The following is a 12,350-nucleotide window of genomic DNA, read 5'->3' as shown; positions in this document are numbered from 1 at the left end:
ATATTGAAATATTGGTCTGCTTTTTGCTATATCAACTTTATTTTTGTCTATGGTATTGCTAACTTAGATAGTACTTTAAAAGTTTCCACCTCTTAATGTCTTTGAATTTCTAATGTTTGAACAAAAATATATCATGTTTATTTTGTGTACAATACCTTAAATTTGTTTACAAACTGAAAGTGACTTCAGACTGAAGGATTCCAATAACATTAATGTAATATTCACAGATAATTTCCCACCTAATATCACCGGAGATGCAACTATTGAAACTCGTCTTGATAAACCAGTGTTCGTTCTTTTTACTGCAACTGATGTCAATAATGATGAGGTGACATTTTCAGTGTTGACTGATTCTCCAGATATCACAATGACAGGTAAAGTTGGACTACCAATGGTTTTATCAGGTGCATTTACAGCTCTTATCTAATTACTATTTTGACATTCAGTCTGGTAAACTTGTAGTGAGAAATGAGGGAACAAGAAAGACACTAATGCTTTGCCTCAGTTTTCACAGAGGAGTTGGATACTGAGATTGTAGAATTGCCAGAGGTGAGGGTAGAACCAAACTGTGAGGGTTACCATTTGGGGGTGGTAACCAAATTAGCGCATCACATTCAGTGCCTGGGCGGGATTACCACCACAGACGCTAAATTGGGCCTACCGCCCCGGCGAGGAAGTGGAGCGCTATCACGGACGCTCCACTTCCTCTCGGGTGGTGAGTAGGCACAAAGTGCGGTAGCGCCGGAGCGATATCTGGCCACTCCGTGTAGCGCTGATGCATTTCAGCACCCCTCTCCTTCTGCTAAAGGGGAGGGCAGCTGCGCACTCTGCAGGCCGTTTGATGGCCTCCACTAGCCCACCAGGGTGGCGTGGTGCCGTGGCCACAGCCCGGCACCGAGATGCGGTGCTGGATGGCGCGATGGCAGCCATGGTCCACGCCAAGGGCTGCCAAGAGGAGCTGACCTGGAGGTCGGTCAAAATTTAAAATGCTGGCACGGGGCGCAGCCAGACTGCACCTTTAATTAGCACCCCGCCAGCAGTGTGTGGCCTGGCTCGCGAACTGCGAGGCTGTTGGCAACCTCGGGGTGCAGCCAAATTTTGGCCGTGGGGCGCTAAGGGGTCACGGTGGGGCGCTAAGGGGTCACGTCACTTGGCGATGACATCATCGCCAGCGGCACAGCGGCCCGAGGCACTATCGGCGGGGTGCAGCGCTATTGGCTAGTGCCTCGCCGAATTTCTTGGCAGGCACTAACGGCGGACACAAAGAAGGCGAATTTCGTCCCCTTACTATTCAAAGAGAAATATTATTACAGAAATTATTCAAACTAAGGATAGGCAAATCACCAAGACCTGATAGTTTCCCTATTGTTTTCCATATAAAACCTTTTATGAAGTAGTCATTGTTCTCTCCAAAATTCAAATTCCTTCTGCTGGGATCTAATATGTTTGATTATGTATCTGAGTTAACTAAATACCATTGTGGTTGGCCAGTAACCATGACCCTCGATGTAGTCACAGTATAAAAGAGAGGAGGAATAGAGGCAATCAAATTGTATTTACATACACAAGAATTATGAAGCATCTGTGCACTTTCTTGTATCTGGTTGCTTGATTGTCATTATATCATGAATCATGTGGTTAGCAGGGACCACTAATATGGCAAATAGAGTTTTGAAAACTCCAATTAACCCAGCATCCACAGCCTTTTGGGGGAGAGTGTTCCAAATTTCTACCATCATGTGTGTGAAAAAAGTGCTTCCTGATTTCACTCCCAATTGTAAGAAGTCACACAACACCAGGTTATAGTCCAACAGCTTTATTTGAAATCACAAGCTTTCGGAGCGCTGACGAAGGAGCAGCGCTCCGAAAGCTTGTGATTTCAAATAAAGCTGTTGGACTATAACCTGGTGTTGTGTGACTTCTTACATTTGTCCACCCCAGTCCAACACCGGCATCTCCACGCCATCACTCCAAATTGGCCTAGCTCTAATTTTAAGATTATGTCCCCTTGTTCTGGATTCCCCCACCAGAGGAAATAGTTTAGCTGTATCTACACTATCAGACCCCTTTATCATTCTGAACACCTCAATCAGATCATCTGTCAATCACCTGTACTCAAGCCAAGTTTATGTAACCAGTCCTCATAATTTAACCTGCCAATCCCCGGTATCATTCTGAAATGAATTCAGTGGCTTCTCTGCAGAGCCAAACTGGAGGTGATTAATTGGGAGGGAGGCCATCCCAGGGGGAGACCATAGTGGGATCATCAGTGAACGGGAAGATTTATGAATGGGATGATGGTCCTCCTGACCCCACAAAAACATTGGCAAATTTTTTTAAATTATTTTTATGAGCATCCTGCAGCTGGTGCGGCTTCTCAATGCTCAGTTCCAAAATTGCATCAGGGCCTTGAATACAATGTAGTCCATTAATTTGCATATTGGAAATAGGCTCCCATCTTTATTGGGCGGGAGCACTGTTGCCTGCTCCAAAACTGGGGCAGGCCGGGCAGCAACAGATATGGTGCAGAAACCAGGAATCAGCCCCAGTGGTTTTGACACAATTCAGGAAAAATTTAAAGAAAAAAAATCAGAAGGAGAGAGATAGAGCGAGGTCACAGTTCAGAGAAGTTTAAGGTAGGCAGGGAATTCAATGCATCACGTGTCTGTAAGAGTTAAGTTTCTGAGTACAGAAGCTAAGTTAATTATATTGAGAGAACAGACAGCAGAAGAAAGAACAAAGACTACAATTACAGACAGAGATTCATCATGCCTACATAAGGAAGGAAAGGACTTGCATTTATATAGTGCCTTTCATGACCTCAGTTAAAGTCAGTAAAATGCTTTTGAAGAGTAGACACTGTTATAATATATAGGGAATTATGGCAGCCAATTTGTGTACAGCAAGATTCCACAAACAGCAATGAGATACATGACCACGTAATCTGTTTTAGCGATGTTGGTTGAGGGATAAATATTGGCCAGGACACCAAGAGAACTCCCCTGCTCTTCCTTTTATGGGCCTCGGTTTAACGTCTCATCCAAAAGACAGCACCTCCGACAGTGAAGCATTCCCTCAGTACTGCAGTGAAATGTCAACCTGGATTATTTGCTCATCTCTGGAGTGGGACTTAAACCCATAATTTGCTGACTCAGATGTGAGAATAATACCATTAAGCCAAGGCTACATCCCAGAAACAAGCCCAAACATCCCAGAGGGAGGCAAGACAAATAATCCTGCTGGACCAATTCAGAAGGACAAGATTGCATAAATTGCTGGGATCATTACTAAAGCTGTGAACTTATCAGCAATAAGATGAACTAACTAGGCTTTCAGCTGTACACAGAGTCTGGTTTAAACTAACCTTGCTGACTTTGTGTCCTAGCCAATATATATCCATCACCCAACATCACTGAAATGATTATTTTTGCCATTGTTTTCATTGCTGTTTGTGGGACCTTGCTGTGCACAAATTGGCTGTTGCGTTTCCCTACGTTATAACAGTGATCACAATTCAAATGTACTAAACTGGTTGTAAAGTGCTTTGGGACGTCCTGAGGTCATCAAAGGTGCTATATAAATGCAGGTTATTTTTTTGTTTATGTCAATCCTGGACTATCAACTTGTTATATGGAGAGCCCAGCTGATGCTAAGATACTGTAATGTATTTAAACTGACTTTGTAACCTCAGATATTAATTCATTCAGTTAATAATATCTTCCTCAGTTCCTTATGTACTCTTCTTGTTTAACATTAAGATGTTACTAATTGTATTATCATAAGTGTCTTAATAAAAAAAATTGTTAGCTTGTGATTTCATGGTCTTTGATAACTGTGGCAAGAAGAGGTTAACCCGTTCATTCCATAGCCTATACATATCCTAATTTGGAATGGGGAAGTGGTAGTGTAAATGTTAATATATTCTGAACTAATTGATATAAGAGAGAGTTTGACGAGCCAAAATCACACATCTGGTACCTCCCTGATGGAGGCTGGGGAATTTCCAGACAGTTCTTTGACGAGGATTAAAGGTGACGGGTTTAATGATTTATCTGGGACAGTCCAAGTAATATCCTTTACAAGATTAATTGGTCTACTGATTCTAGTAATCTTATATTGTTCAGATTATTTTTGTCTTTGAGAAGTGGCATTTTGTAATTTGAATAAATATATCAGAATATGAATGCACAGCATTTTTAAAAACCATGCATGAATTCTTCCTTTTATGCCTATAGAAAATGGAAACTTTTCTTGGCATCCAACAAGCTCCACTCCAGTGTTTGCCATAATACAAGCTAATGATTCCAAGGCTGTTTCGGAGTTAGGACTGACACTTACGTTGTGCAACTGCAGCATCAATTCAACTTGTGATTATTCCAGATCAGTTTTAAGCATAGAAAGAAACAATACTGTGTTTAAGGTAAGTTCAATCAAAGGCATGGTTCATAATATACTTTATTTATTTGATTAGAATGGATTGTAACTGAGAGAGAAAGTAGATTCATTGGGAAAGTCCAAAAGTAACTACAGTTTGACTAGTCTATCTTAAAGTGTATGGTGTTCTGCTCTTGTTGGGATAGTTGGGTGCAGTGGTGGTGGTGGGGGGAGGAGATATAATGATCAGAAAAGAAAAGCTCTCCACATAAATCATATGTAATTCTAAAACTCCGTCTGTTCATAATTTAGGTCCCAGCATGTAACTGTACCCCTGCTTACACGGGCGATTACTGCACTGAGGATTTTGATGCTTGTCAAGACAACCAATGTTTCCTGAATGACACTTGCAAAGACCAACCTGCACCATTGGAGAACTACACCTGTGATTCATGTCCAGAAAATTTAAGAGGCGATGGGATCAAATGTTATGGTAAGGAACATCTCCCTTTCCTTCTTGTGTACTTAAAATATGTACACAACAATAAATAGTAAAAAATTAGGGATAACTGAGATAATCATCCCTCAGCAGAAAACTCAATTATAAATAGCTGTTGTATTGATTATTTAAAATTCGGTTGACAGTACACAGGTACATTGACGCTAGAACCTCACCTTGTGGAATGTTCTAAATATTCTATTATTGAATGTACTGTTAATATTTGCTGAATTTGTGAGATATAAAATATTCATTTTCAACGTATGCTCATTCAGGTGGAATTGATATTAAAGCTGGAATTTACAGTGTCCATGTAAGAAAGTCTTTCTTTGATCTTCATGAACGCTGAAATCTTTCTCTTGTCTATTGGTGTACTTTCATATCATTGAATATACTCCAGTTCAAAAGTTTTTCTGCTTCCATTCTCCAGATGCTATTTGTTTTTGTTCAACATTTGGCTTTATAACTGGAGCAAGCAATGTTCTGTACTAAGATCTGTATTCAGTGACCTATTGCAGATCCATAAGTTTAATTTGATTACAATTTGAACAAATGATCTGAAAAAGCCATTTTCTGAGATTTATAAGATTTGCTGAACACTGTCATGTATTTAAACAGAGGGCAACAATGCAAATTATTATGCAGAAGCTATTATTAAATGTTGATAATGTACATTATGTAGGCAATCTATTTAAAGAAGCTTTGTCCTTCTATTACTAGCCCATTAATGGTGATAAAGCAGCACAACTATTCTACTTATGAACCTTGCATACATCAAAATAGAATCAGAAATGAGTTTTAGATGTAATCATTTGCTACGTAGTTTAGTATTAATGGGATAGTAATTCCTCAAGGATATTCATTCACACCTTTTGGTAAATCAGCTCATTCAAAATTTAAAGTGGCACAGTTTAAATGTATGTTTAGTGAAAAAGGTTCATTCTATTACATGCATATATTTATGCCGACCAGTGGATCAACTATGGTGTTGCTCAGTGAGACAGTGGATCTGATTATTCACTGTGAGTGACATCACATGAGATCTACTGTTCTTCTCCCTCCTCACTACTGATTTTTTCTTCTCACCAGCAGGGTTTCTCTTTTCTCCCCTATTTTTGTTCTCTACCAGACAGTGTTATTCTCCATCTCTTCCCCTGCCTAAAAAGGATCTTCTCCCATTCAGCAAGTTCTCTTTTTACTCATAAAGATTCTGCCATCCGGGTCTCACTGCTTGCCTTTTTAAAAATTCATTTATGGGATGTGGGCATCGCTGGCAAGGCCAGCATTTATTGCCCATCCCAAATTGCCCTGGAGAAGGTGGTGGCGAGCCGCCTCCTTGAACCGCTGCAGTCTGTGTGGTGAAGGTGCTCCCAACAGTGCTGTTAGGGAGGGAGTTTCAGGACTTTGACCCAGCGACGATGAAGGATCAGCGATATACTTCTAAGTCAGGATGGTGTGTGACTTGGAGGGGAACTTGGAGGTGGTGGTGTTCCCATACGCCTGCTGCCCATGTCCTTCTAGGTGGAAGAGGTCGCGTGTTTGGGATGTGCTGCCGAAGAAGCCTTGGCGAGTTGCTGCAGTGCATCTTGTAGATGTTACACGCTGCAGCCACAGTACGCCGGTGGTGGAGGGAGTGAATGTTTAAGGTGGTGGATGGGGTGCCAATCAGGCAGGCTGTTTTGTCCTGGATGGTGTCGAGCTGCTTGAGTGTTGTTGGAGCTGCACTCATCCAGGCAAGTGGAGAGTATTCCATCGCACTCCTTACTTGTGCCTTGCAGATGGTGGAAAGGCTTTGGGGAGTCAGGAGGTGAGACACTCACCGCAGAATACCCAGCCTCTGACCTGCTCTTGTTGACACAGTATTTATGTGGCTGGTCCAGTTAAGTTTCTGGTCAATGGTGACCCCCCCCCAGAATGTTGATGGTGGGGGATTCGGCAATGGTAATGCCGTTGAATGTCAAGGGGTGGTGGTTAGACTCTCACTTGTTGGAAATAGTCATTGCCTGGCACTTGTGTGGTGTGAATGTTACCTGCCATTTATCAACCCAAGCCTGAATGTCATCCAGGTCTTGTTGCATGCGGGCATGGATTGCTTCTTTATCTACCCAAGGGAAGTGAGCACAAGAAAAATCTACCCCTGAATATGTCATCAATTTTATTTTAGAGGTATACAGTGCTAGTAGATGAGAAATTGTTCTAGTAATTATTATTTTAGTGGAACTTGATTAGGGAGAAAACTTAAATTGCTGTGAAATGTTTTACATAATATGATTAATAAATAATGAAGGTGGAAAATTGCCAGTTAGAAAGGAAGAAGCTTCAACATATAACAATGTGGAAGGACAAAATTAACAGATACAATGTTACGATGTAGATAACAATCATAAAGGCACAAGGAATTTTGTTATGAAGATATATATGAAATCTCAAAACTCTGTTCCTTGGAATACTTTAAATACTGATATAATTGTCAGTGCCTCCACTTGTGTAAAATCCGCGCCTCAATAATACACGGACTTCGGGAGAACAGTTTAACAGGTACTTTACTGAACAAGAGGCAGCTTGAAACTGAAACTACAGAAGCCTGCTAGGGCCTTTTATACAGGGGTGGTCACTGCCGGTACTGCAGTCTAAGACCAGTTATTCCCTTAAAGGTACATACACAACAATTCCTCCCCTTTTAGATAAACAGTACATAACATTCATTTAACAACTAAATAAGAACTAATTACAATTACAATTTTCTCAGTAATATATACATCAACTGAAATAGTCATTTATAAGTTCAGTCTTTGAGGAGACTTCCTGATCCGGACTGGATAGCGCCTTTCTCGAGTATCCTGTTCTGGCGGTGGAGTCAATTCTGGCTCATTGTCATTGGTTGGTTCGTCAGCTTCCAATACCCCTGCTTCTGAGGTAGACGCAATCTGTACTTCGGGCTCATTACCAGGTGCACATGCTTGTGGTACAGGTTTGGCTTGTTCCTGTGACTCTAGAATCTGGTCAGCATGGCGTCTCACGATGCTCTCTCCAACGTCCACTGTGTACATTAGTGGCCCCTGCTGTGTGCATATCGTGCCTGGCTGCCATTTTTCTGTTCGGTAATCGCGGGCCAAGACTGGTTGCCCTATCTTGAAGCTCCTGGTTGGCTTCTCATTTATGTGCTGGAACTGCTTATCCTCAACACCTCGTCTTATGTTTGGTTTGAGCAAATCCAAGCGACATCTTAGTCTCCAGTTGAAAAACAGTACGGCTGGAGTTTGGTTGGTTACTGCATGTGTCGCATTCCGGTAAGCAAACAGGAAGTTATCCACCTTGTGTTGCAGTGGTATGTCGTCATTATACATTGCCTTTATGGCCTTTTTAAAGGTCTGAACAAACCTCTCAGCCAATCCATTTGTGGCTGGATGATATGGGGCAGATGTGTAATGTTTCACCCCATTATTCTTCAGGAACCTCCGGAAATCCTCAGACACAAACTGTGGGCCATTGTCAGAACAGATCTGTTCTGGCAACCCATTCCTGGTGAAGATGGTCCTTAGGACTGCAATAGTTTTCTCCGTGGTGGTGGAGGACATTTTAATGACCTCTGGCCATTTCGAATGGGCGTCCACAGCGATTAGAAACATTGAGTCCATAAATGGACCAGCGAAATCAATGTGTACCCATTGCCATGGAGATGCGGGCCACTCCCATGGATGTAGCGGGGCCTGTGGTGGAGCATTTTGGACCTTCTGGCATCCTGTGCATCTCTTGGTCGTATCCTCGATTTCTTTATCGATTCCCGGCCACCACACAAACGCCCTGGCTAGGCTCTTCATTTTTACCCCTCCCAGATGACCCTCGTGAAGCTCATTGAGTACTCTATCTCTCAACTTGGGTGGAATTACCACTCGGGATACACACATCAAGGTTCCCCGGCACACTGACAGCTGTTCCCTCCTTGGCGAGAATGCTGGCAACAGTGAGTCGCCATATGCTGGCCATCCCTTCACCGTCAAATCATAGACCCGAGAGAGTGTCGGGTCATTTCGGGTTTCCTTCTCAATACTTGCGTTTGTAACAGGCAAACATTCGACTATGGTCGCATGGAATATCTCCACCGGGTCCACTGCAGGTGCTTCTTCCGCCGTAGGCAACGGTAGGCACGACAGCCCATCAGCGTTTCCATGTTGTTTTGTACCTTTGTACTCTGTCATACTGATGTGCTCCTAGAAAAAGTGAACATCTTTGCAGCCGTTGCGCCGTCATCACCGGAACGCCCTTCTTTGGGTTAAAAATTGAGACCAGGGGTTGATGATCAGTCAGTAGGGTGAATTTCTGCTCGTGCAGATAGTGATTGAACTTCTTCACCCCCCACACCAGGCTGAGGGCCTCCCTGTCAATCTGGGTGTAGTTACGCTCGACTGAGGTTAGCGAGCGCGATGCAAAGGCTATTGGCCTCCCTGCACCGTCACGGAATTTGTGTGACAGCACCGCTCCAATGCCGTAAGGTGACGCATCACATGCCAACCGAATCGGTAGTGTTGGGTTGTAGTGGGCCAATACTTCTTTTGAAGTGATTTGGCATTTACATTCCTGAAAGGCACGCTTACACTCATCACTCCATTTCCATGTTACACCAGTTTGAAGGAGGGCGTTCAGTGGGTGCAGAATTGTAGATAAATTCGGCAAGAACATATGGTAGTACAGGTAGACTATCCTTTATCCGAAAACCTCGGGACCAGCCGTGTTTCGGTTTTCGGAGAATTTTGGATTTCGGAAGGTGGATCGGCGGGGGTCCGCGGGGGGGTCGGCGGGGGGTCGTGCGCACGACCCCCCACCAACCCCCCCCGTGGACCCCCCCGCGGACCCCCGCCGGCCCCGACCCCCGCCGACCCCCCCCCCGCCGACCCCCCCGCGGACCCCCGCCGGCCCCGACCCCCGCGGACCCCCCCCGCGGACCCCCGCCGACCCCGACCCCCGCCGACTTACGGTCGGGGTCGGTGGGGGTCGGGACCGGCGGGGGTCGGCGGGGGGGTCGGCGGGGCGTCGTGCGCACGACTTACACTGACGCTCAGCGTAAGTCGGCGGGGGGTCGGGGTCGGCGGAGGTCCGCGGGGGGGTCGGCGGGGGTCGGGGCCGGCGGGGGTCCGCGGGGGGGTCCGCGGGTGGGTCGGCGGGGGTCGGGGCCGGCGGGGGTCCGCGGGGGGGGTCCGCGGGGGGTCGTGCGCACGACTTACGCTGAACGGTTTTTAGAGGGTTTCGGTTTTCGGAAGTTCGGATAAAGGGTAGTCTACCTGTAGTTCACCAACCCGAGGAACGACCTCAGTTGCGACACATTTTCTGGTGCTGGAGCCTTGACTACAGCCTCAATCTTGTCCGGCGACTTATGCAACCCTTCCTCATCAATCATGTGGCCACAATACGAGATTTGTCTCCTGAAGAACTCGCATTTGGGACGGTTGGCTCGTAGCCCATATTCCTGTAATCTAGTGAGCACCTGTTCAGGTTGGCAAGGTGTTCATTGACATTTTTGCCCGTAACCAGGATGTCGTCCAAATAACACTGGGTCCCCGGGATCCCTTGCAGGACTTGTTCCATTGCCCTCTGCCACATAGCCGGGGCCGATGCTACCCCAAATACCAGTCAATTGTACTGGTAAAGGCCTTTGTGAGTGTTTATCGTGAGGTATTTCCTAAATGCTTCTTCCACCTCCATTTGTAGATACGCTTGAGCCAGGTCAATCTTTGTAAAACGTTTCCCTCCAGACAGTGAGGCGAAAATATCTTCTACCCACAGAAGCGGATACTGTACTGTGTGCAGGACTGGGTTCACAGTCACCTTGAAGTCCCCACAGATGCGAACCTTCCTTGGCTCCCCAGGCGTGCTGCTCAATGCTTTCTTCACTACAGGAACGATGGGTGTGGCCCACTCGCTCCAGTCCACCTTAGACAGCATCCCCGAACGCTCCAGACTCTCCAGTTCAGCTTCCACAGCTGGGCATATCGCGTATGGCACCGGTCTGGCCTTGAAAAATTTTGGGGTTGCGTTATCCTCAATCTTTATGGTTGCCTTTACTCCTTTTAGAGTTCCAAGTCCTTGTTGGAACACCTCTTCCGCGTCAGATAGAATTTGTGACAGACGTCCAGGTGCGACGTCATCATCTTTTTTGTCGGTCACAGTTAGTGCCAGAATGGAATGCCAATCCAATTGTAGTCTTCGGATCCATTCACGTCCCAATAATGGTGGTCCTCCATCTCGTAGTATATACATGTATAGTTTTTGTGTTTCCTTTCCGTTATATTCATCTGGCACCCTTATTATTCCTCTGGGGTAGACCTTTTGCCCCGTGTATGTCTTCAATACAATGGACGTGTCCTTTAAGGGTATGTGTGAGAATAGCCGCTCATAGTCTCGTCGATTCATGACAGTTAGGGCTGATCCTGTGTCCAATTCCATCTTCACTGGGGACCCTGCTATCATGAGGGTGACCCAAATGGTTCGGTGATCTTCTTTTGCGATCACGTTGTGTAATTTTAAACAACTTAGTCGTCTGCTCCCGGAGTCCTTATCACTCTCCTGATCTACTATCTGTCAGTTTCTTTACTTTCCTGTACTGTTCCTTAGTAGTTCTTGTCGTGTTGGTCTTCTTTCCCAACCTGCAGACTCTTGCTATATGTCCCATTTTCCCGCATTGCCTGCATATTTTGTCTTTAAACCAGCAGTCCTTCTGCTCATGGGTTGTTCTGCCGCAGCGATAGCACTTTTCGGCTCCATACGCCATTTCGTTAGCGCTGTATTCTTGTGGTTTCTGTTGTATTTCCGCAGCTCCCCGTGCTGCTGCTTCGTAGGATACTGCCACGCTGAAAGCCTGTTCTGGGGTCAGGTCCTTTTTTGAAAGTAGTCATTTCTGGGTTCCTTCACTCTGGAGCCCGCAGACAAACTTATCCCGTAAGGTGTCTGCCAGTCCTGCTCCGAACTGGCAGTGCTTCGATAACTTGCGTAGTTCCGTAAGATAGTCAGCATTGCTCTCATCTTTGTGCTGGTTTCTTTTATGGAACTTGAATCTTTCTGCTATCAGCAGTGGTGTAGGGCTTAGATGTTCGTGTAAGATATGAACAATCTCCTCAAAACTTTTCTCCATTGGTTTAGCTGGGGTAATTAAATTTCGCAATAGGCCGTACGTACTCGCACCCATCAGATTTAATAATATCGACGCCCTCTTTCCATCAGCCACCTCATTTGCCTTGCAGTACACTTCAATTCTTTCCACATACGTGGTCCAGTCTTCTACCTCATTGTCGAAAGCAGTGATACTGCCACTTTTCGGCATCTTGGGCGATTTAAAATGGCGCCTCCCGCGCTTTTGCTTCTTCCCCAATGGAATAAAATGGCGCCTCCCGCGCTTTTACTTCTTCCCCAACGGGCTAAAATGGCGCCTCCCGCGCTTTTGCTTCTTCCCCTTTCTGCCACGCTGCTCCTAGCGTTCTACGGG

The 12,350-nt window shown here is 45.2% G+C and overlaps 1 protein-coding gene across 1 annotated transcript in view; it reads left to right on the top strand.

Annotated features, from left to right (window-relative positions):
- The window catches only part of LOC147115636 (uncharacterized), a 144,510-nt gene that overhangs the window by 31,533 nt on the left and 100,627 nt on the right, over nucleotides 1-12,350 (top strand). The window contains exons 13-15 of the mRNA XM_085989851.1: nucleotides 228-374; nucleotides 4,236-4,420; nucleotides 4,687-4,867. Of these exons, the coding sequence (XP_085845977.1) occupies nucleotides 228-374; nucleotides 4,236-4,420; nucleotides 4,687-4,867 (513 nt within the window). The remainder of the gene's footprint in view (nucleotides 1-227; nucleotides 375-4,235; nucleotides 4,421-4,686; nucleotides 4,868-12,350) is intronic.

The sequence above is a fragment of the Somniosus microcephalus genome, chromosome 6 (assembly GCF_052327205.1).
Source record: "Somniosus microcephalus isolate GS21.2 chromosome 6, FLI_Smic_1.0, whole genome shotgun sequence".
Classification (NCBI taxonomy): domain Eukaryota; kingdom Metazoa; phylum Chordata; class Chondrichthyes; order Squaliformes; family Somniosidae; genus Somniosus; species Somniosus microcephalus.
This window is presented reverse-complemented; position numbering and strand designations above follow the sequence as displayed.